Consider the following 24650-nt stretch of genomic DNA (forward strand, 5'->3'; position numbering starts at 1 on the left):
AAAGTACCGATTAGAAAGTATTAATGTATGTCTTAGAAAGTAATAACGGCCTGGCGCGGTGGCTCACGCCTGTAATCCCAGCACATTGGGAGGCTGAGGCGGGGGGATCACAAGGTCAGGAGTTCAAGACCAGCCTGGCAACATGGCGAAACCCTATCTCTACTAAAAACACAAAAATGAGGCCGGCCTGGTGGCAGGTACCTGTAATCCCAGCTACTCAGGAGGCTGAGGCAGGAGAATCACTTGAACCCGGGAGGCAGAGGTTGCAGTGAGCCAAGATCGTGTCATTGCACTCCAGCCTGGGCGACAAGAGCAAGACTCCGTCTCCAAAAACAAACAAACAAAAAAGAATAACAAGATTTATTTCACCAAATTTAAACAGAATTCACATTGACTTCACAGCCCTTTGAATATACTTGAACTTTAAGTTCAACTGTACTGTTGACCAGTCTTTCCAAACAGTGTTACAGTACAAAGAGCGTGGGCTGCTGAACCGGACTGACCAAATGGGAAACTCTGCCATGCCACATGTCAGCTATGCTTCTTGACTAATTTTTGTATATTTATTATGTTGCACAGGTGGGTCTTGAACTCCTGTGCTCAAGCAATCCTCCAGCCTGGGCCTCTCAAAGTGTTGGGGTTACAGGTGTGAGCCACCGTGCCTGGTTTCCCTAAATTACTTAATCTCCCTGGGCCAGTTCTTTTACTCATAAAATGGATTTGTTTCTAACACAGAATTGTTGTAAACTTAAATGAGTGTCTAACGTGCCTCCTATTGCCAGACTCTCAGTAAACTTTTGCCCGGTCAACTAATGTCCAGCAACGAGGCTAGTGACTTTTCCTTTTTTTCTTTTCCTTTTTTTTTTTTTTTGAGACAGAGTTTTGCTGTGTCGTGTGGGCTGCAATGCAGTGGTAGTTCGATCTTGGCTCACTATAACCTCCACCTCCCGGGTTCAAGCTATTCTCGTGTCTCCGCCTCCTGAGTAGCTGGGATTACAGGTACCTGCCACCAGGCCGGCCTCATTTTTGTGTTTTTAGTAGAGATGGGGTTTCGCCATGTTGCTAGGCTGGTCTTGAACTCCTGACCTTGTGATCCCCCCGCCTCAGCCTCCCAATGTGCTGGTATTACAGGCGTGCACCATCGCGCCCGACTAATTTTTTTTCCCTGAGAGGAGTTTTGCTCTGTCGCCCAGGCTGGAGTGCATTGCAGGGATCTAAGCTCACCGCAACCTCTGCCTCCCGAGTTCAAGAGATTCTCCTGCCTCAGCCTCCCGAGTAGCTGGGATTACAGGTGCGTGCCACCACGCCCAGCTAATTTTTGTATTTTTAGTAGAGACGGGGTTTCACCGTGTTGACCAGGCTGGTCCCGAACTCCTGACTTCAAATGAGCCGCTTGCCTCGGCTTCCCAAAATGCGGGTAGGCTAGTGATATTTAACGTTAGATAACTTTGGCCTCCAAAGATACCTGTTTCCATTTTAAGACACTTCTATTTAGTTTTGGGAGGGTAAACTAGTTATATTTTAATAATGAAAACATCTGTTACATAAGCACATAGTGAGTACTCTAATCGACCTTCTCGGACTCTCCGGGCGTGAGGGGTGGGTGAGGGGACCGGCAGGCTGTCACAGCCCCTTCAAAAGGGACTTGGGGCTGGGAGATGTCGCAGTCAACTGGGAAAGGAGAGCCAATCAGCAACTGGAGCGTCCCACGCCGTTTGTCAAATGCATCTCCGGATTAGCTCTACTCATACGTATATCTTGGGGGTGACTAGGTGATGTCCGTGTTCAAGACACTAGCGTGCTAAGCCTGGCATTTCAGTTTGCACAGCGCTGTAAGTTTTGTCTCAATCTTCCTGACCGCCAGCGAACCTGGAGGACGTCTGTTAGCGGTAAATTTATTTATTTATTTATTTATTTTGAGACGGAGTTTCCCCTTGTTGCCCGGGCTGGAGTCTAACTGCGCGATCTCGGCTCACCGCAACCTCTGCCTCCCAGGTTCACGCGATTCTCCTGCCTCGGCCTCTCTAGTAGCTGGGATTACAGGCATGTGCCACCACGCCTGCCTAATTTTGTATTTTTAGTAGAGACGTGGTTTCTCCAGTTGGTCAGACTGGTCTCGAACTCCCGACCTCAGGTGATCCGCCCGCCTTGGCCTCCCAAAGTGCTGGGATTACAGGCTTGAGCCACCGCGCCCGGCCAGCGGTAAATTATTTACCCACATTCCGAAAAGGAAAACGGGCGCCCGCGCGCAAGGACATACTCCTTGATGGTCACTCAACCAGAACGTCGCTGCTCCGGCGCCACTGCTCGACCTAGCGCACCGCCCCCTCCCCGACGCGGGCGCCGTCGGGCTGCTGCGCCATGCGCGCGACAGGGAAAGGAAGGGTCGCGCTAGGTTGCGTCACTCGTCTGCGACGGCGCCTGCGCAAAACACCATGCTGATGGCAAGGTGCAGCGGTCCTGTCTTGCTCTGCGTGCGGCAGGGACTCGGAACCAATTCATTCTTGCGCGGCCTAGGGCAAGAGCCCTTCGAAGGAGCTCAGTCACTGTGTTGCAGGTCCTCGCCTAGAGACCTGCGAGACGGAGAAAGAGAGCACGAGGCGGCACAAAGGAAAGCCCCAGGAGCAGAGTCTTGCCCATCTCTCCCTCTGAGCATCTCGGACATTGGGACCGGATGTCTTTCGTCACTGGAAAACCTCAGACTGCCTACTCCGCGGGAAGAGTCATCCCCTCGAGAGCGCGAGGACTCGAGTGGAGACCAGGGCCGGTGCGGTCCGGCACACCAGATATCCGAGGATCCTTCGATGCTCTCGCAGGCCCAGTCTGCTACCGAGATCGAAGAGCCTCACGTCTCCCCTTCTTGTTCAACTTCCAGACAGAGACCCTTTCAGGTTGGGGAACTGATTTTAGCTGAGACTGAGAAGAGAGAAACACAATTTAAGAAATTATTTAGATTGAACAAAGTTGGACTCTTAAATAGTAGCTGGGGGGCAGTCCCGTTCAGCAAGATCGTGGGCAAGTTTCCCGGCCAGATACTGAGGAGTTCCTTGGGTAAGCAGTTCACGCTGAGGAGGCCAGCATTGGAAGACTATGTATTATTGATGAAAAGAGGGACTGCCATAACAGTCCCAAAGGTAATGTGATGGAGATAAGGTGTGTATTGTTTCCAGGAGGAGCAAAGACAGATGCAGTACTCAGTCCTGATTAATGTACTCAAAGCATATCTCAGAACGTTTGGATTTTTTATTGTACTCAGGCTTTTAAGATAAACCAATGGATATAACTTTTACATATCATGATGAAAATTAGCATTAGGAAACGCCCAGATTTTAATTTTAACTTGGGAGTCTCGATTCCCCTTTTTTTAAAATGTGGATAATATTTCAACTTTCTGTTAGGGTGATGTGAACTCATTAGGTACATAGTAAGTACTAATTTTGTTCCCCATTACTCTTAAGTTTACAACTTCAGGACTCAAGAGAATGTTGAACTCTTAGGGAACAATTTTTTAGTACTACTATGATGATATTTTAATAATATTTAATAATCATGTTACAAGAGTATATTTTATCAACAGTAGATACATTATGGTGCTTTTTCCTTTAGGGAAGAAATAGAGTTTTATGTTAAAATAGCTAACATTCAACACCAAACATAAAATGACGTCTTTATTAAAAAGTTAACTGCCTAAAGCCTAGTTTCAGTTTTTGTTTTTGTTTTTGTTTTTGTTTTTTTTTTTGAGACAGGTTCTCACCGTGTCATTCAGGCTGGAGTGAAATGTTGCGATCTTGGCTCACTGCAACCTCTGCCTCCCAGGTTCAAGCGATTCTCCCACCACAGCCCCCTGAGTACCTGGGACTACAGGCATGTGCCACCACCCCGGGCTAATTTTTGTAGAGACGGGGGCGGGGCGGGGGGCGGCAGGGGTTTCACCTTTTTGCCCAGGCTGGTCTTCAACTCCTGGCCTCAAGTGATCCGCCCACCTCTGCCTCCCAGTGCTGGGATTACAGGCGGGAGCCACCGCGCCCAGCCCTAGTTTGAAGTTTATGCTAATCATCTATTGCTAGCAGATTATTTCAATCCTTAGTCACAGTCACAGTCCTTGAGTAGAATGTTCCTGTGTAACACAACTCCTCCTTTCTCCAGATCAGGATTCGTTCATTATTTATTCAGCAAATGATTGACTGCCTTACATACTCAAGGCACTATTTAGGGAAGTATAGTGTTGAACTGCAGTCCTCACTCTCAACATAGACCTTACATTCTAGAAGGGGTGACAAAGAACAAACAAGTAAATGAAAGAATAAGGTCATTTCCAGTAGTATTAAGTGTCATGAAGACAAATACATTAACAATGACATTGGGGTGACCTGGGGTACGAGCATACTTTATGTCAGGTGAGTAGAGATGGTCTCCAAGGAGGTACACTTGATAGGAAACCTAAATAAGGAAGAGCTTGCCTTGTAAAGATCTAGGATAAGAATTGTTCTTGCAAAGGGAGGAATACTGCAGAGTTTCTGTTGTGGCCTCTGGGTCAGATGAGGGTCCCTCTATGAGGTGTGGTTTGAGTATTTTATTCCATTTGTAGTGAAGGACCATTAGAAGTTTCTGAGTAGGAATCCAGTCTGTATTTTAAATGGTCTACCCAGGGACTAAGAAAACTTTCCTCAGAAGCTTAGGCTACTGAGGTATAATAAGCTTTTTTTTTAAAGACAGGGTCTTGCTATATCACCCAGGCTAAAGTGCAGTGGCTCAATCACCTCTTACTGTAGCCTCAACCTCCCGGGCTCCAACAATTCTCACACCTCAACCTCCTGAGTAGCTGGGACCACAGGTGTATGCCACTATAGCTAATCAAAAAAAAAATTTTTTTTTTAGTGTTGGGGTCACCCTAACTTGCCCAGACTGGTCTCAAACTTCTCTAGGCTCAAGGGATCCTCCCTTGAGGGTGCCGGGATTACAGGTGAGAATGACCGCTCCTGGCCATGGTATCGTAAGCTCTTGAAGAAAACTAAAGACTTTTGTAATTTTATCTTGCTTCCCCATGTCTCCTTTCTCCCCATTAGACAAAATGAAGAAAGATTAGTTACATTTCATGAAGTTATAAATAGGCATCCTTAGTGTACTTTCTGCCTTTCCATTTGTTACAGATATAAGTCACATTGTTCTACTCTAAGGAGGAATTTAAGTACTAAATTTGTTAGGTGTTGACTTCTCTTTATAGCTTCCAAGTAGTAGCTGGAGATAGTTTAACTTCAACTTTTACAACTTCGAAATGCTTGAGGGAATACCTCCACTGTTGTTTAAAAACTGATCTCCCTGTAAGAATTACATAATTCCATCTTAGTATTAAAAAGTATGACTGGAGGCCGAATGCGGTGGCTCACGCTTGTAATCTCAGTATTTTGGGAGGCTGAGGCAGGAGGATCATTTGAGCCCGGAAGTTTGAGACCAGTTAGGGCAACACAGGGAGACCTTGTCTCTACAAAAAATAAAAAATTAGCCAGGTATGATGGCACACACTTGTGATCCCAGCTACACAGGAGGCTGAAATGGGAGGATGGCTTGAGCCCAGGAGTTTGAGGCTGCAGTGAGCCATGATCTTGCCACTGCACTCCAGCCTAGGGAACAGTGTAAGACCCTGTCTCAAAAAAAAGGTGAGGGGGCAGGTGCAGTCACTCGCACCTGTAATCTCAGTGCTTTGTGAGGCCAAGGCAGTAGGACTCCTGGAGGCTAGGGTCAAGGCTAACCTGGCCAACCTAGCAGGACCCCATCTTTATAAAAAATAGAAAAAAATTAGTTGGGCATGGTGGTACATGCCTGTGGTCCCAGCTACTTTGGAGGCTGAGGTGGGAGGATGGCTTGAGCCCAGAAGTTCGAGGCTGCAGTGAGCTACTGTTGCACTACTACATTCCAGTCTGAGCGACAGGGTGAGACCCTTTCACCAAAAAAATTTGTTTAATAAATTAAAAAAAAAAACAGTTTTTATTAATGTCATCCATAACATTCGTGTTGTGTTAACAAAAACAATTCCAACTATATGTTTGGCAAATGGGTCCTCCAATCTATTTCTAGCATAGTCCCTTTTTTTCCTTATATAGCAGAGCTCCCCTACCCCCAGGCTGAGGACTGGTACCAGTGCATGGCCTGTAACAGGGAACCAGACCACACAGCAGGTTAGCGGTGGTAGTGAGCATTACTGCCTGAGCTCCATCTCTTGTCAGCTCAGCCATGGCATTAGATTCTCATAGGAGTGCAAACTCCTGTGAACTGCGCATGCACCAGATGTAGGTTGCATGCCCCTTATAAGAGACTGACTAATGCCTGATAATCTGAGGTGGAATAGTTTCATCCCAAAACCATCACCCTCTCCCCAATCTGTAGAAAAATTGTCTTCCACGAAATGGGTCCCTGGTGCCCAAAAGGTTGGGGACCACTGTTATACAGTATCTTAATTCTAAATTAGAAGCTCATCATTTGGTCGGGCACGTTGGCTCACGACTGTAATCCCAGCACTTTGGGAGGCTGAGGCCGGCAGATCACCTGAAATCAGGAGTTTGAGACCAGCCTGGCCAACATGGTGAAACCCCATCTCTCCTAAAAATACAAAAAATTAGCTGGGCATGGTGGCAGGTGCCTGTAATCCTAGCTATTTGGAAGGCTGAGGCAGGAGAATCGCTTGAACCCAGGAGGCGGAGGTTACTGTGAGCCGAGATTGCACCACTGCACTCCAGCCTGGGTGACAGAGCGAGACTCTGTCCCAAAAAAAATAAATAAGTTCATCATTTTGGGCTGGGCAGGGTGGTTTACGCCAGTAATCCCAGCACTTTGGGAGGCCAAGGCGAGCGGATCACCCGAGGTCAGGAGTTCAAGACCAGCCTGGCCAACATGGGGAAACCCCGTCTCTACTAAAAATACAAAAATTAGCCGGGCATGGTGGCAGGCACCTGTAATCCCAGCTGTTCGGGAGGCTGAGGCAGGAGAATCGCTTGAACCCGGGAGGTTGCAGTGAGCCAAGATCACGCCATCGTACTCCAGCCTGGGGGACAAGAGCGAGACTTCGTCTCCAAAAAAAAAGAAGTTCATCATTTTATGCAGAGATTATATAGTAAATTCCTAACTGGTCTTCCTGCCTCTTGATTTTTCTCCAGTAGATCCTGTATTCTTCTGCCAGATTAATCCTCATAAAATGCCATTTATATCACCTCGGTGACACACCCTGGTTGCTTATCAGGCCGAGTTCTAATGCCTCATACTGGCATTTAGTTCTCTGCGTATCTCTCCTGAGATAACAAACTGTATTTATTCTACCTCTGCTTTGTTTAAAGCTGTTTTTACCTTGTGATTGTTCCCATAAATTGTCTACTCTTTGTCTTTAAACTAGGCCATCCTGCTGTTCTAAGAACTTATATTGTCTGTAATTTTGGTATTATTCTGAAGTGTTGCCTTATTTGTTAACTGATTCTTGGATCTCTCTTATTTCATCAAGTGAAATATAAACTCTGTAGGCAGAGTGCCTGTAGGCAGGTCCAGAGTCTGATTCGTTTTTTCACTCCCTTCTCCATACTCGACAGTGTAAGATAAGACTAGGCGCTTAGTACATATTTATAGGTCGCTGAGTCACCCATACTGTTTTCAATCATAGGATATTAGTATGATTCTCTTGATGATGGATATCAGCCCAGGTGATACTGTTTTGGAAGCTGGCTCAGGCTCTGGTGGAATGAGCTTATTTTTATCCAAAGCAGGTAAGAGATTGGATTGAGCTGGATCTCGGTAACAAAGAAAACGTTCAATTTGTTCATAATAACAGAAAGTTATGAGGATATTTGGGAAAATACCTAACATTGAGGTAGCATTCTCCTAGAATCTGAATGTGAGCACCTATTTTTCTTTCCATTTTGTACATTTATTCCAGTCAGTCTCTTTCTGATCCTCCCTCCATTTTCTTTGCTTTGTCTTTTTCCTTCATGCTCTCTAATGCTGCTGCTTTTTTCTTAAGTATACGTTTTATTGGAATATAACATAGCTACAGACAAGTGTGCAGATCGCAAGTGTATACCTCAGCGAATCTTTGTATAGTGACCACTTGTACTTATTACCCAGATCAAGGTAAGGAGTGTCTCTGCCCCACAGATGCCTCCTCATGTCCCCTCCCAGTCCTTATCATCACCAAAGGAAACCACTATTGTGACTTTTATCACCACTGATTAGTTTTGCCTCCTTTGAACTTATATAAATGGAATCATACAGTATGTACTCCTTTGTATCTGGCTACTCTTGTTCATCATTATGTTTGTGAGATTCACTCATTGCATACAGCAGTAGTTCTTTCATTTTAGTTGCTGTATAGTACTCTCTTCACAATTTACCCATTTACTGTTGATAGACATTTGAGTTGGATATTATAAATAGTGCTGCTCGGAACCTCCTTGTGTACTTGTCATGTTATTGTTGAATAATAGTGCCAGATGAATACTTAGCCTGAGGGAATATGGAAGGAGGTTGTCAGCTGCTGGGGGGAGAGTTAGACATCGTTAGGACCAAAGAATTATAGTAGGTGTTCATAAAGAAATTAATCATAGTACAGAGCTGTTAAGTAAAAAGCTACATTATGAAGAATTATCTCTTTTTTTTCCCGAAAGTCTCTAAAAATTGTCAGTTGATAAAAGTACTGCTTGAAGGTGGGTGTCTGATCAAAAATCAAGAGGTGTATATTAAACATATATTTTTTCATGTTCCTACCACTTAATTTCTGGTTACTTTTATGCTAGTTGATTAGTACCCCTTTGCCTACCTAATTTCTCTGAGTGTCAGGGTTGTTTTGGGTGGTCTGACTGTCTGTACAGTGTTCTCTTCCCTACATAATGATAAACTGTTGAATAGTCACAGTACTTTCTTTGAGTAGATTTTATAAAGATTACAGACAGAAATATGCTGAAATTAAACTCACACCTTTTGTTCTTTGACCTAATGTCTTCACATATGAATATTATCTAGATTATATTAACCCAGTAAATTCATTCTGGGCTCCTCAATCTTTTGTTTGACTTTTCTGTACATAGTTAAAGGCAGTCATTTTCTCATAATCTATGACAAATTCCTAACTGCATGGTTTCATTTGACAAAGTGGATTCATAAAAACTGGTGAGAACGGATAAATGCCTTTATTTCTAAAATATATAGTATCAGAGGAGTGTCATGGCTTGAATAATCCTAAACTATAAATGTGCAAGAAATTATTGCTATTTACCTATGTTATGGGTATTTTTCTCCATAATTTCTTTTCCAGTTGTTTAGTTTATATTACCTTTTTTTTTTTTTTTTTTTTTTTTGAGGCTGTTCCCCAGGCTGGAATGCAGTGGTATGATCATGGCTCACTCCAGCATTGACCCTCGGAGCTCAAGTGATCTTCCTGTCCCAGGCTCCCAAGTAGCTGGGACAATAGGCACATACCACCAAAGCTGGCTAATTTTTTAAATTTTTTGTAGAGACTGGGTCTCACTGTTGCCCAGGCTGGTCTTAAACTCCTGGCCTCAAGCAATCTTGCCTAAGCCTCCCAAAGTGCTGGGATTACAGGCATGGGGCACCACACCCAGCTTATATTACTATTAACATTAATTTTTATCTCCTGAGAACCTCATAACTTGCAGTTGGAGTTACATTTCAAAAGATACCTTGGAATTTAAACTTCTTTAGTAAACTGTAAACTGATTGATCTGGGATAATCTCCAAATGGTATCAAATCGCTTCAGATAGAGGTGGGTGGAAAGTTAATTGCCTTAAGTTAAAATGTAGTACTCCTGTCTGGAATTGCAGTATTACCGTGCTAATTAGTTTAAAAGTTCTTCACACACAGACATACACACACACACACAAATATATATACCTTTTGTTTGTTTGTTTGTTTTTTTGGTAGAGACAGGGTTTCACCATGTTGGCCAGGCTGGTCTCAAACTCCTGACCTCAAGTGATCTGCCTGCCTTGCCCTACCAAAGTGCTGGGATTACCTTGGCGAGCCACTGTATCAGGCCACAAATACCTTTTAAATATGTGAAAGACTCAACCTCATCCATAGTAAAAGAAATGCAAGTTAAAACTACATTAAAAGGCTGAGCGTCATGGCTCACATCTGTAATCCCAGCACTTTGGGAGGCTGAGGCAGGCAGATTGCTTGAGCTCATGAGTTTGAGACCAGCTCGGGCAAAATGGCAAAGCCTCGTCTCTACCAAAAATACAAAAAATTAGCTGGGTGTGGTGGCACACATCTGTCATCCCAGCTGTTCAGGAGGCTGAGGTGGGAGGATTGCTTGGGCCTGGGAGGTGGGGGGTGCAGTAAGCCATGATTGCACCACTGCACTCCAACCTAGGTGACAGAGTGAGACCCTGTCTCAAAAAAAAAAAAAAAAACTCAAAAATCTACATTAAAAATGATAAACTCTATTCATTTTTTAGATTGACACAGATAAAAAGTTCAAAAACTTTCAGGGAGAGTATGGAGATACAGGTTTGTTTTTTTTGAGATGCAGTCATGCACTGTTGCCCAGGCTGGAGTGCAGTGTCGCATCTGGGCTCACTGCAACCTCCGCCTCCCGGGTTCATGCCGTCCTTCTGCCTCCTGAGTAGCTGGGACTACAGGCATGTGCCACCATGCAGGCTAATTTTTTTTTTTTTTTTTTTTTTTGAGACGGAGTCTCGCTCTGTCGCCCGGGCTGGAGTGCAGTGGCCGGATCTCAGCTCACTGCAAGCTCCGCCTCGCGGGTTTACGCCATTCTCCTGCCTCAGCCTCCTGTGTAGCTGGGACTACAGGCGCCCGCCACCTCGCCCGGCTAGTTTTTTGTATTTTTTAGTAGAGACGGGGTTTCACCGTGTTAGCCAGGATGGTCTTGATCACCTGACCTCGTGATCCACCCGCCTTGGCCTCCCAAAGTGCTGGGACTACAGGCATGAGCCACTGTGCCCGGCCTGAGATATAGGTATTCTAATACATTGCTGGTTGGCATATAAGTTGACACCACTTATGTGAAGGACAATGTAATATTATGTGAATAAATTCATATGACCCTTGAGCCAGCAATTCCATTTTTAGGACTTTATCCTATAGAGATATACTGGCTTGATACAAAGACGTAGGTGTAAGAATTTTCATTGCCATATTGTTTGTATTAGCATATGACTAGAAACAAGCTAAATGTTCATCATAGCCATACACTGGAATATAATGGCTGTTAAAAAGAATGCAATTTTTTAAAAAAGAATGCAGTACATCTAGAATCACTGAAATGACATTGTCGGTAAGTAAGAAGGAAGGTATAGGACAATGTGTATAATACACCACATTGTGTGTTAAAAACAGATAGATACTTGCATGCTTGTATAGGCAGTGACTATCACGGGAAAGGTAAATAGCTGGTGATGTGGTTGCCTCTGAAGAGGGAGGGAGATTAATTGGGGATCAGGGATGAGAGGAAGACTTGTAACATTGAACTATTTCAATTTTTTTTTTCACATACATGTAGTACCTTTGCAAATACGTTTTTGACACTTTTTAATAAACTGATTAACATTGTGAAATATCAAATTTTTTTTTACTTAAGTTGGATCACAAGGACGAGTCATAAGTTTTGAGGTACGAAAAGACCACCATGATCTGGCTAAGAAGAATTACAAACACTGGCGTGATTCATGGAAATTAAGTCATGTAGAAGAGTGGCCAGACAATGTGGATTTTATTCATAAGGATATTTCAGGAGCAACCGAAGACATAAAAGCTTTAACATTTGACGCAGTAAGTTTTCTAACATGGGTCCTGTGTTACTCCTTTGACTACAGAGAAGATAGGTGTCAGGCTTCTTTTGCATGGGCAAGGGTCTTCCTTCATTTGCTTCATGTCTATCTCTAGGGATGGAAAGAATATTTTTGTTTCATGCCTTTTAATCTCATGGTGGGATTTTGGGCAGAGACATACTGAGTTACCGAGTTGGGTGCTGAAGTTGTCATTGAATGTGGAATGATGACTGAAAACTAGGACCAAAGACTAGTCAAGCATCATGAACCTCAGCATTTCCAGGATAAATCGTACTTTGGAAGCAGCATTGGAAGCATATTGAACCCAGCACCTAACCTGAATTTTGAGATTTGGGGGAATAAGTAGCTTCCATTTGACAAGGAATAGACAGAAGGCATCTTCAACTAGACAGTTAAAGTCAGGATATCAAGAGGAGTGTGTTCATTGGAGATGTCGAGGATGGAGCTGTTCATCATGAACAAAGCTCCAGAAAGTGGAGCAGAGAGATTGTGAGGAAGAGAAACACTGGGAGGTTGACTTAGGGAAAAGAAGCAGAGAAGATGAAGGTAAAAAGATAGATGACAAGAGAGGATACATTAAGCTGTGATCAAACATGGTGGAGATCTGGGACATGGAAGTATTTGCTGGCTTAAGAGTTTCAGAATTCCAGAGTAAGTTGCCCTATCCTTGGTGATGCCACTTCACAGTTCATAGCTTCACAGTATGAACCGAGGTCTGGTTAGGAGTCTTCCTTCCTTTCCTTAATTGGCTGCTGGAAGGATAGACTATTTTGGTGATAAATGAAGCAAAGTTCAAAGAGGAGAGAAAATCTTTTTTTTTTTTTTTTTTTGGAGACAGAGTCTCATTCTGTTGCTCAGGGTGGAGTGCAGTGGTACAGTTCCAGCTCACTGCAACCTCCATCTCCCAGGTTCAAGCAATTCTCCTGCCTCGGCCTCCCAAATAGCTGGGATTACAGGCACATGCCACCATGCCCAGCTAATTTTTGTATTTTTAGTAGAGATGGGGTTTCACCATGTTGGCCAGGCTGGTCTTGAACTCTTAACCTTAGATGATCTGCCTGCCTCAGTCTCCCAAAGTGCTGGGATTACAGGCATGAGCCACCGTGCCCGGCCGTGAAAATGATTTTTATCAGCACTGGCTTCTAGCTCTGATACAACTAAAGCCTATAGTTTTAGTGGCACAGCTTCCTGTACAAAAAGACCTCAGTTCATTTTTCTCATCTATGACTTGCTTGTTACAGCTCAATAAGGGGGAAAGGGCTCTGTTTAGGTCATCCATAGGAATGTCAAAAATACCTGGGAGATTAAATAGGTCATCAGAATTTCATTTGATGAGCATGAAACACAACAAAGGATTTTAACGATATCATTGAAGCTTTGTAGAAACCTGCTGAACCATTCCTGATCTAAAAATAATACTCCTTTTTAGATTTATTCAGCTGACTCTCTCTTGAATAATAGTGCCAGATGATTACTCAATATGAGGGAATAGAGAAGGACGGTGGGAGGGTGTCAGCTGCTGGGGAAGAGTTATATACCGTTAGGACCAAAGAATTATAGTTGGTGTTCATGAATAATTGTAATACAGAACTTTTTTTTTTTTTTTTTGTCGCCCAGGCTGGAGTGCAGTGGCCGGATCTCAGCTCACTGCAAGCTCCGCCTCCCAGGTTTATGCCATTCTCCTGCCTCAGCCTCCCGAGTAGCTGGGACTACAGGCGCCCGCCACCTCGCCCAGCTAGTTTTTTATATTTTTTAGAAGAGACGGAGTTTCACCGTGTTAGCCAGGATGGTCTCAATCTTCTGACCTCGTGATCCACCCGTCTTGGCCTCCCAAAGTACAGAACTATTAAATAGAAGCTAGATCATGAATAATTTCCTTTTCTTAAGAATGTTTCTAAAAATTGTACATTGGTAAGAGTACTGCTTGAGGGTTGATGTTTGATCAAAGATCAAAAGGCGTATGTTAAACGTAAATTTCTGGCTGGGTGCGGTGGCTCACGCCTGTAATCCCAGCACTTTGGGAGGCCGAGGCAGGCGGATCTCCTGAGGTCAGGAATTTGAGACCAGCCTGGCCAAGATGGTGAAACCCCATCTCTACTAAAAATACAAAAATTAGCCAGGCGTGATCGCGGTTGCCTGTAATCCCAGCTACTCAAGAGGCTGAGACAAGAGAATTGGTTGAACCCGGGAGGCGGAGGTTGCAGTGAGCTGAGGCTGCACCACTGCACTCAAGCCTGGGCGACAGAGCAAGTCTGTCTCAAAATAAGCAAACAAACAAACAAATTTGTTTTCACATTCCCACTATTTTTTTTTTTTTTAATTGTTGCTCCCTTTGTCTACTTAATTCTTCTCCTAGCTGCCATCTCACCTTCTGGGCCTTCCCTCTTCTAATCCATTCCCCTCATCTCTAGAATAATTTTCCTAAAATATACTTCTGGGCTGGGTGCAGTGGCTCACGCCTATAATTCCAGCTCTCTGGGAGACCTGAGGTCAGGAGTTCGAGACCAGCCTGGCCAACATGGCAAAACCCCGTCTCAACTAAAAATACCAAATGTAGGCCGGGAGCAGTGGCTCACGCCTATAATCCCAGCACTTTGGAAGGCCGAGGTGGGCAGATCACCTGAGGTCGGAAGTTTGAGACCAGCCCGATCAATGTGGGAGGTCAGGAATTCGAGACCAGCCTGGCCAATATGGTGAAACCCCATCTCTACTAAAAATACAAATAAAATGAGCTGGGCGTGGTGACTTGTGCCTGTAATCCCAGCTACTCGGAAGGCTTAGGCAGGAGAAGCGCTTGAACTCGGGAGTTGGAGGTTGCGGTGAGCTGAGATTGCGTCATTGCACTCCAGCCTGGGCAACAAGAGTGAAACTCCATTCTAAAACAAACAAACAAACAAACAAAACAAAACAAAGAAAGAAAAATACAAAAATTAGCCAGGCATGGTGGTGGGTGCCTACAATCCCAGCTACTTGGGAGGCTGAGTCAGCAGAATCGCTTGAACCTGGGAGGTGGAGGTTCCAGTGAGCCAAGATTGCGCCACTGCACTCCAGCCTGGGCAACAGAGCAAGACTCTATCTCAAAAAAGCAAAAAAGCAAAAAATATATGTATATGTGTATATATATGTATTTCTGATACTGTCATTCTCCTGCTGAAAAAACAATCCAGAGCTTTTCAGTCAAAGATTTCTGGTGTCCAGACTCTGATCTGAACCTTCCTTTCTCTAGTCCTTTATGTAACCTGACTCCATATATGCCAACCCAAATGATGCTAAATGAATAAAAAAGGTGTTAAACCATAAAGAAAAACAGAAAAAAGAGCATGACTAATAAAAGAATTTAACACATTTTGGGAACAGCTTAACCATCAAAAGGGAGTGGACACAATGGAACACTAACAATAAATGTACTCTAGCTACATCAATAAATCTGAAAGACTTGGTGTTTGGTAGAAAAAGCATTATAAGAGAGTATGTGAAATGACTACCTACATGGAAAACTTAAAACTACACAACATGTATTGTTTGTAGCTATTTACATATGTTGTAGAAGTATAAAATTTGGGAATGTTACCAACTTCTGGACACTGACTGTTTCTGAGGAGAGAAAAGGAAGGGAAAGGAATAGAGGGAGATAAGTTTGGGGTCCATTCAGGTTGGTCCACCGCCAGGCTCCATAATCGCCAGCGTAACCTTGGGTAAGTCACTGAATCTTTCCATGCCTCAGTCACCTCATGTATTAAACAGTAATGATAATAGTACCTATTTCATAGAGTTGTTGAGGATTAAATAAGAAAATTCATGTGAAGTACCTGGTACATAGTAAGCAATGAATAAATGTTAGTTATGATTTTCATCATTTTGATTATCTTCCTTTCCCCTTTTCTCTGCCTGTTTAAACTCTGTTCTCCCTTCAAAGCTTAAAGGTCATCTCTTGCGTGAAATATCCTGCCTCATCTAGCCAGAGGATTATTACCTGCCTCTGAATTTCTGAACCACTTTGTTTCTGGAGTCAATAAGCATTTATTAAGAACCTGCCATGTACCATGTGCTGTGCTAAGACAAAAATTATGCATTCAAAAGAGCTTTCAAAAACAAAAAATGAATAAGAAATATTTAAAAATTAAAAAATAATAGCTGTTGGCCAGGCATGATGGCTCATGGCGGTAATCCCAGCACTTTGGGAGGCTGAGACGGGTGGATCACTTGAGGTCAGGCGTTTGAGACCAGCCTGACCAATATAGTGAAACCCCATCTCTACTAAAAGTATGAAAATTAGCTGGGTGTGGTGGTGGTGCATGCCAGTAATCCCAGCTGCTTGGGAGGCTGAGATAGGAGGATCGCTGGAACCCAGGAGGCAGAGGCTGCAGTGAGCTGAGATTGCACCACTGCACTCTAGCCTAGGTGACAGAGCAAGACTCTGTCTCAAAAATTAAATTAAACTGGCCGGGTGCAGTGACTTACGCCTGTAATCCCAGCACTTTGGAAGGCTGAGGTGAGTGGATCATGAGGTCAGGAGTTCGAGACCAGCCTGGCCAACATGGTGAAACCCTGTCTCTACTAAAGATAAAAAAAAAAAAAATTAGTTTTGCGTGGTGGTACACACCTGTAATCCCAGCTACTCGGGAGGCTGAGGCAGGAGAATCTCTGGAACCTGGGAGGCGGAGGTTGCAGTGAGCAAAGATCGCACCATTGCACCCCAACCTGGGCAACAGGGCAAGACTCCATCTCAAAAAAAAATAATAATTAATTAATTAAATAAGATGAAATGAAATGGACACATAAACAGTTACTAAAAAGACTTAGAAGTATAAAACACCATGGCTGTAGAACTTGGTAGGAGGAGATGAGGCTGTAAATGCAGTCATGAGGGGCTAGATAATAAAGAAAGTTGTATGTTTATCAAGCTGGATAGTATGGACATTATCTTGTAAGTAGGAGAGCAGACTGTCTAGATTTCTGTTTTAGAATAATTCTGGAGAAAGAATGGAGGTTGGGAGTCTATGCAGAAAGGTATTATAATATTTCAACAAGATATGATGAGGTCTTGACCTAAGTCAATGTCGGTGGGATTAATTTGAGAAACACTGGAGGTAGATTTGTGAGACTTTAATTCAAACAGAAGCACCAAAACCCCAGAGTCTCAAAAGAGAATTCCAGGTGAAGAAAATGATGGCTTCTTGATTGGGCTTTGAAAAAAGAAAATGATGACTCTAAGTTTCTGGTTTGAGTAACTGGATAAATGCTGTTAACTGAGAATTGAGCATTCAAGAGGATTTGCAGGTTTTTTGGTTATCTGACTTTGGTCCTTGTCAATAACATAGTAAAACTACAGTCTGAGAGCCCATGTATGTCATCATGTTGACCCTTGATTGTCATTGAAATCTTCACTTGGATATTTATTTATTTATTTATTTGAGATGGAGTCTCACTCTGTTGCCCAGGCTGGAGTGCAATGGCATGATCTCGGCTCACTGCAGTCTCTGCCTCCTGGGTTCAAGCATTTCTGCTGTCTCAGCCCTCTGTGTAGCTGGGACTACAGGCACCCACCACCATGCCCAGCTATTTTTTTTGTATTTTCAGTAGAGACAGGGTTTTGTCATGTCGGCCAGGTTGGTCTCGAATTCCTGACCTCAGGTGATCCAACCGCCTCGGTCTCCCAAACTGCTTGGATTGCAGCCATGAGCCACCATGCCTGGCCTCGACTTGGATATTTAATAGGCATCTTGAATACATATCCAAACCTGAATTCTTATTTCCCCCAAGCTTGCTCTCCCATAATCTTGATCATTTTCCTCATTAGTAAATGACATCTCCATTCTTTCAGTGGCTTAGGCTGAAAACTTTGAATTCAGTCTTCTTTTTCTCACATCCTACTGCCAATCCTAATCCTAATTCCAATTGGCTCTGTCTTCAAAATATATACCACTTCTTACCACACCAACTGCTCTTTGCTATTACAAGCCACCATCATCTTTCCTTGCATTCTCAGTGTTTTCTGCATGTAGATTTTAAAGTGAGTCAGAGTATACTTAATGACAGTGAATTGTACACTTAAAATGGCAATGTTGATTTTACCACACACACAAAAAGTTTTTTTAAAAAGTTCAGATCGTGTCATTCTTTTTTTTTTTTTTTTTTTTTTTTTTTTTTGAGACGGAGTCTCGCTCTGTAGCCCAGGCTGGAGTGCAGTGGCCGGATCTCAGCTCACTGCAAGCTCCGCCTCCCGGGTTCACGCCATTCTCCGGCCTCAGCCTCCCGAGTAGCTGGGACTACAGGCACCCGCCACCTCGCCCGGCTAGTTTTTTGTATTTCTTAGTAGAGACGGGGTTTCACCGTGTTATCCAGGATGGTCTCGATCTCCTGACCTCGTGATCCACCCGTCTCGGCCTCCCAAAGTGCTGGGATTACAGGCTTGAGCCACCGCGCCCAGCCCGTGTCATTCTTTAAAATTCTCCAGTGGCTTCTCAATTGAGAAGTAAAGCTAAAGACTGCGTGATTCTATGTAATCTGTGTCCACCACCTTCGATGTCATCTCTTACACTTCCCCCCTTTTATCTCCACTGCAGTGACAGTAGCCTCAACAGACTTTCCAAGTAGCCTACTACCTCAGAGTGTTTGTATTAAATATTTGCTGTTCCCTCCACCAGGAGCTCACTTCTTCCCTACATTTCCATGGGTTAAACTTAATTTTATTTTCTTCAGATCTCTTCACTGACCAGCTTGTGTATAAAATGACACCTCCTTTCCCTAACCTGTCACTTTCTTTCCCTCTTACTCTGCTTGTTTTGTTTGTTTTGAGATAGGGTCTCACCCTGTCACCCAGGCTGGAGTGCAGTGACACAATCACAGCTCACTGCAGCCTTGATTTCTCAAGCCCAAGTGATCCTCCCTCCTCAGCCTCCCAAGTAGCTGGAACCACAGGTGCACGCCACCACGCCTGGCAGTTTTTTTTCTTGAGACGAGTCTCACTCTGTCGCCCAGGCTGGAGTGCAGTGGCGTGATCTCTGCTCACTTGAACCTCCCGGGTTCAAGCTATTCTCCTGCCTCAGCCTCCTAAGTAGCTGGGATTACAGGTGTGCGCCACTGCACCCGGCTAATTTTTGTATTTTTAGTAGAGATGGGGTTTCACCATGTTGGCCTGGCTGGTCTTGAACTCCTGACCTCAGGTGATCCACCCGCCTCGGCCTCCCAAAGTGCTGGAATTCCAGGCGTGAGCCACCGCACCCAGCCAATTTTTTTATTTTTATAAATGTGGGGTCTCACTGTATTGCCCACGCTGGTCTGGAACTCCTGGGCTCAAGCAGTCCTCCTGCCTTGGCTTCCCAAAGTGCTGGGATTACAGGCGTGAGTTACCATGCCTATTCTGCTTTATAACTGTTTTTCTTCATGTCACTCACCACCCTCTGTCCTATTTATTTATATTTTTTAAATTTTTGTTTAATGTCTACCTCTTCATTAGATCCCATGAAACAGACTATAAGTTCCAACTATATCCTTACCACTTAGAGAAAAATGTTTGTCATGTAGAGAGTGCTTAATAAATATTTGGTGAATTAATAAGATGTCCCTTGACCGATTAGTACTGTTTTTAAAAAACATATAAACTAATATTTTCTCATTTAGTAAATAGATATGCCAGCATAACTCCAAGCTTTCTGGAGTTCATATGACAGTAAATGTTACTTTATTTTCTATTTTGACCAGATTTTTTTTTGTTTTTAATTAATTTTTTATTTGAAAAATTTTCACTTATCTTTTGTACTTATTGGCATCTTCTGTGACTACAGCCGTGTACACTGCAATTGAAATTGAAAGAAGAGTAAAGAGGAAATAAGGGATATGATTCTTTTTTTTTTTTTTTTTTTTTTTTGAGACAATCTCACTCTGTCACCCAGGCTAGAGTGCAGTGGTTTAATCTTGGCTCACTGCAACCTCCACCTCCCAGGTTCAAGCAGTTCTTCTGCCTCAGCTTTCCCAGTAGCTGGGACTATAGGTGTGCACCACCATACCTGGCTAATTTTTGTATTTTTAGTAGAGACAGGGTTTCGCCACGTTAGCCAGGCTGGTCTCAAATTCCTGACCTCAGGTGATCCACCCACCTCAGTCTCCCAAAAGTGCTGGGATTATAGGCGTGAGCCACTGCCTCTGGTCAACAGTGTGAATTTCTGTTGCCAAAGCTGAAATAAAGCATTTAGATTTATAAGTTTTGGCAATAGAAATTTACAATGTCAGCCAGGTGCAGTGGTTCACATCTATAATCCCAGCATTTTGGAAGGCCGAGGCGGGCAGATCGCTTGAATCCAGGAGTTCAAAACCAGCCTGGGCAACATGGCAAAACCCTGTATCTACATAAGATACAAAAAATTAACTGAGAATGGTGGTGCCTGCCTGTCATCTCAGCCACTTGGGAGGCTGAGGTGGGAGGGTTGCTTGAGCTCAGGAGGTGGAAGTTGCAGTGAGGTGACATCGTGCCACTGTACTCCAGCCTGGTCAACAGAGCGAGACCCTGTCTCAAAAAAAAAAAAAAAGAAATTCACATTGTCTCAAATGTTTAAATGTTTTATGTTGTAATGGCGTGTTTTACACTTGGCAATATTGATAATACAGGCATACAGGAATCTTTGGTTATATTCATATATACATACATAGCCAAATCAGTATTTCCATATTAATGTGCCAAGTACAAGACATATCATTATGATTTTTCAGTATCATCAAGTACTATGACAAATTATTTTTTCTTCCCTGAGACAGGATCTCACTCTTGCCCAGGGTGGAGTATGATGGCAAAGTCATAGGTCGCTACAGCCTCGAACTCCTAAGCTCCAGTGACCCTCCCATCTCAGCTTCCTGAGTAGCTGGGACTACGGGCTTGGGCGTCTGCATCCAGCCACTCTTTTTTTTTTTCTCAATAGAGTCAGAGTCTCGCTGTGTTGTCTGGGCTGGTCTCAAACTCGGCCTCAAATGGATCCTCTTGACTCAGCTTCCCAAAGTGTTGGGATTACAGGCAGGAGCCACCTTGCCCAACTGTATAATAATTAACATACCCTTTTGGGAGAAGTAAAATGATAGTTAATAATACTACCTTCTAAAAAATGAAATACCTTGAGTGATTGCTGTATCATTTCACCACAATAAGAAAACTTATGCTTTATTTAAACGGAATCAGACTGATGCAGTTCTCTTTTCCCCCTACACAGGTAGCTTTGGATATGTTAAACCCTCATATTACTTTGCCTGTTTTTTACCCACGTCTTAAGCATGGTGGTGTATGTGCTGTATATCTAGCAAAGTGAGTAATAGAACTGTTTTTCTTTGTAATGTGACTTTTAAGTGCACTTTTGCTTAAGTTCCAAACTAAAAAAAATTTTTTTTTTTTGACACAGAGTCTCATTCTGTCACCCAGGCTGGAGTGCAGTGGTATGATCTTGGCTCACTGCAACCTCCACCTCCCTGGTTCAAGCAATTATCCTGCCTCAGCCTCCCAAGTAGCTGGGATTACAGGCACCCACCACCACGCCCAGCTAATTTTTTCTATTTTTAGTAGAGAAGGGGTTTCACCATGTTGGCCAGGCTGGTCTTGAACTCCTGACCTCAGGTGATGTGCTCGTCTGGTCTCCCAAAGTGCTGGGATTACAGGCATGAGCCACCACGCACAGCCAAAATATTCATTTTGTAACTGAATAAAGTGTACATGACATTTTATACAACTGTTTTAAAATGACAAGTCCCAAGTTCATTTATATTGTATATTTATTTAGTATTTATTTATTTATTTATTTATTATTTTTTGAGACGGAGTCTGCTCTGTTGCCCAGGCTGGAGTGCAGTGGTGCAATCTCGGCTTATTGCAAGCTCCGCCTCCCGGGTTCACTCTATTCTCCTGCCTCAGCCACCCAAGTAGCTGGGACTACAGGCGCCCACCACCACGCCCAGCTAATTTTTTCTTTTTTGGTAGAGATGGGGTTTCACCATGTTAGCCAGGATGGTCTCAATCTCTTGACCTTGTGATCCACCTGCCTCGGCCTCCCAAAGTGCTGGGATTACAGGCGTGAGCCACCGCGCCTGGCCAGTTTTTTTTTTTAAACCTTTTTTTGTTTTGTTTTGTTTTTTTGAGACAGAGTCTCGCTTTGTCACCCAGACTGGAGTGCAGTGTTGTGATCTCAGCTCGCTGCAACCTCCACCTCCCAGGTTCAAGTGATTCTCCTGCCTCAGCCTCCCAAGTAGCTGGGATTATGGGTGTGTACCACCACACCCGGCTAATTTTTGTGTTTTTAGTAGAGACAGGGTTTCACCATGTTGGCCAGGCTGGTCTGGAACGCTTGACCTCAAGCGATCGTCTGCTTCAGCCTCCCAAAGTGCTGGGATTACAGGCATGACCCACGCCCAGCCCTATATTACTGTTTAAATCATTTTTTACATAAATAGTAATATAAGATGCGCATTTTCTTCTGACAATCTGGAAGAAACTTTTTAAAAGTATAATGTGAACAGTAATGTTAAATTATGGTCTCTGTGTTTGTTTACTTAGAATTTTGTGAAAGTACTTTTTATGCTTCCTAACTTGAATATTTAAACCCTCTCCTGCCTTAATTTAACTATAGTATTTAAATGTGGGCAAGAGGTATAGGGAACTTAAATAAATAGAATGTTATTATTTTAGTAGAAATGTACATTTTTCACTTTTCTGAAAGCATCACACAGGTTATCGAACTTTTAGATGGAATTCGCATCTGTGAACTTGCTCTTTCATGTGAAAAGATAAGCGAGGTCACTGTCAAAGATTGGTTGGTTTGCCTTGCAAAACGGAAAACTGGAATTTTAGCTCAAAAAGTAGAACCTAAAATCAACATAGATGTACAACTAGATTCTCAAAAGAAAACTGGAGTTGAAGATGAGCTGTTTCAAGAGGATGACCGTGGTGAGCTTCAGTTTTACTTTATGCATGTAGTAATAAATGGAGAATGAGTTCCTGAGTATACTGACCAAAAGATTATAAAAATATTCCTCAGCAATTTTCTATAGAAATTGAAGTGTGATATTTTGCTAAGATGTATAAGGCACAGAATAATTACTTTTCCTGCCTTTTACATAAAACTCTGATATCTTTGAAGAATTGAGCTTTTTATAATCTTCATATTTTACTTGTCACAAGGAGCTTGGTTTGTGAAATAATTTAAGTATATTACGGTTGTTTTATATTTAGATCACTGATTATTACTGAACGGAATGAATTTAATGGAACCTGATAGGCAAATAGCTAATATTCCAAAAAGCAACTTCTAAGATGCTGCTGGAATTCTTGAAAGAACTGAGTTTAGATCTTTGTCATATATGCACATTATTTAGGCCATGAACAAGTTTTCAAGTATCCATTGATTTATGATATGGGCTTATCCATTTGGTTATAAAATCATATGTTTATTATATAATCATTGACAAATCATTTCTGTATAATAACTGGCAGAGTAGCTCTAAAACAAATACAAGGAAAAAAAGAGAAAAAACTTAGAGTAACTCATATTTTAACAGTTTTGTGAAAAAATTAGAAAATATTTTATGTAGCTTATAGTACATATATTTTTTACAACAGAAGAATCACATTCTGATTTTCCATATGGATCATTTCCCTACGTTGCTAGACCAGTACACTGGCAACATGGTCATACAGGTGAGTAATGTTTTCAGAACATATTAAATGGTGTTTTTTCTTCTAATTAATATAATGACTTTATGTTTTTCTTCTCTTAAATTAGCTTTTCTTGTCAAGTTGAGGAAGATCAAACCACAACTGAGTACTCCAGATGACAGCAACTGACTTGAAGATGGAAAAATATCAAAATAGAACTTTATATTGAAAATCACTACTTTCATAGATTGGCATTTTTAGCTATTACTGTGACTTATATAACTTTTACATATAATTTTGAAAATAACAAAATAAAGATGTATAACATGGCAAAACTGCTTAAACATCCCATTTTGACACTTGTCTTGCAGTTAGTTTGACATTTTGTAGTTAATGATTCCAAATTGGTTTAGTTGGACCATCTCATTCTTCGCTTCCTGTGAACCACTCCATAGATTTGTCTTTCTTCAAGAAATTAGTTTTCTTTCCTTTATTTGATTGATGGTCATTGACTACTGAAATAAAATTGCATTTTAAGATAAACTTTATGTATCTGTCCATTTTAAATACATCTTATCATGAGTTGTATATGTCTTAAAAAATAATAGTCTGGGTTACAGTAAATAATGGGGGGAAACTTAAGAATGATATAATCACCTTAAAAATTATAACAAAATATGTAACAGCTCTTGAATCTCTTTTATCCCCCTCAGAATCTTTTTAACCAGCTTGAAAGAACATCAGAATTGTTCAGTGTTACTATGTAAATTAAATGTTTAGGAGCCGGGCACAGTGGCTCACACCTTTGGGAGGCCAAGGCAGGCAGATCACCTGAGGTCAGGAGTTCGAGACTAGCCTGGCCAACATGGCGAAACCCTGTCTCTACTAAAATACTAAAAATACAAAAATTAGCCAGTTGTGGTGGCGGGCGACTGTAATCCCAGCTACTTGGGAAGCTGAGGCAGGAGAATCGCTTGAACCTGGGAGGCGAAGGTTGCAGTGAGCTGAGATTGTGCCACTGCACTCCAGCCTGGGTGACAGGGCGAGACTCCGTCTCAAAAAAAAAAAAGTTTGGGCAATACATTTTAGAAACATGAATTAATTACAAATGGGACTTATATTCATAGGCATCAGTTATTTAGCATTTACCACATATCATACATTGTTTTGAAAACTATATATGTTTTTCACTTACTATGGACAACTTATCTTT

The 24650-nt window shown here is 42.6% G+C and overlaps 2 protein-coding genes across 12 annotated transcripts in view; one reads left to right on the top strand and one right to left on the bottom strand.

The window, feature by feature from the left end:
* The first annotated feature begins 2425 nt into the window (after positions 1 to 2425).
* TRMT61B (tRNA methyltransferase 61B) lies at positions 2426 to 23980 on the top strand. Of its 11 annotated transcripts, none has more exons than XR_012422521.1 (7): positions 2426 to 3134; positions 7646 to 7748; positions 11598 to 11788; positions 21009 to 21100; positions 22529 to 22729; positions 23402 to 23479; positions 23565 to 23980. XR_012422521.1 is itself a non-coding variant. In XM_074012069.1 (7 exons), the coding sequence occupies exons 2-7, from the start codon at positions 7655 to 7657 to the stop codon at positions 23624 to 23626; spliced, it is 744 nt and encodes a 247-aa protein (XP_073868170.1). In that variant the 5' UTR covers positions 2426 to 3153; positions 7646 to 7654; the 3' UTR covers positions 23627 to 23980. The 11 variants fall into 11 exon arrangements, 8 of the variants coding, with proteins under 8 accessions (XP_073868170.1, XP_005576288.3, XP_073868171.1 ...); XM_074012069.1 differs by having other exon boundaries at positions 2426 to 3153; positions 22503 to 22729; XM_005576231.4 differs by having other exon boundaries at positions 22503 to 22729.
* The window catches only part of SPDYA (speedy/RINGO cell cycle regulator family member A), a 35679-nt gene continuing 34237 nt past the window's right edge, over positions 23209 to 24650 (bottom strand). Inside the window, exon 6 of the mRNA XM_005576229.4 lies at positions 23209 to 23952. Within this exon, the coding sequence (XP_005576286.1) occupies positions 23861 to 23952 (92 nt within the window). The 3' untranslated portion in view covers positions 23209 to 23860. The remainder of the gene's footprint in view (positions 23953 to 24650) is intronic.

This window comes from Macaca fascicularis, chromosome 13 (assembly GCF_037993035.2).
Source record: "Macaca fascicularis isolate 582-1 chromosome 13, T2T-MFA8v1.1".
In the NCBI taxonomy this organism is placed as follows: Eukaryota; Metazoa; Chordata; class Mammalia; order Primates; family Cercopithecidae; genus Macaca; species Macaca fascicularis.

Coding starts and splice junctions, on each gene's coding strand:
- TRMT61B (XM_005576231.4), top strand. CDS start 2,436: ATGCTGATGGCAAGGTGCAGCGGTCCTGTCTTGCTCTGCGTGCGGCAG. Junction 11,789..21,008: donor AAGCTTTAACATTTGACGCA/GTAAGTTTTCTA, acceptor CCCCCTACACAG/GTAGCTTTGGATATGTTAAA. Junction 23,480..23,564: donor CTGGCAACATGGTCATACAG/GTGAGTAATGTT, acceptor CTCTTAAATTAG/CTTTTCTTGTCAAGTTGAGG.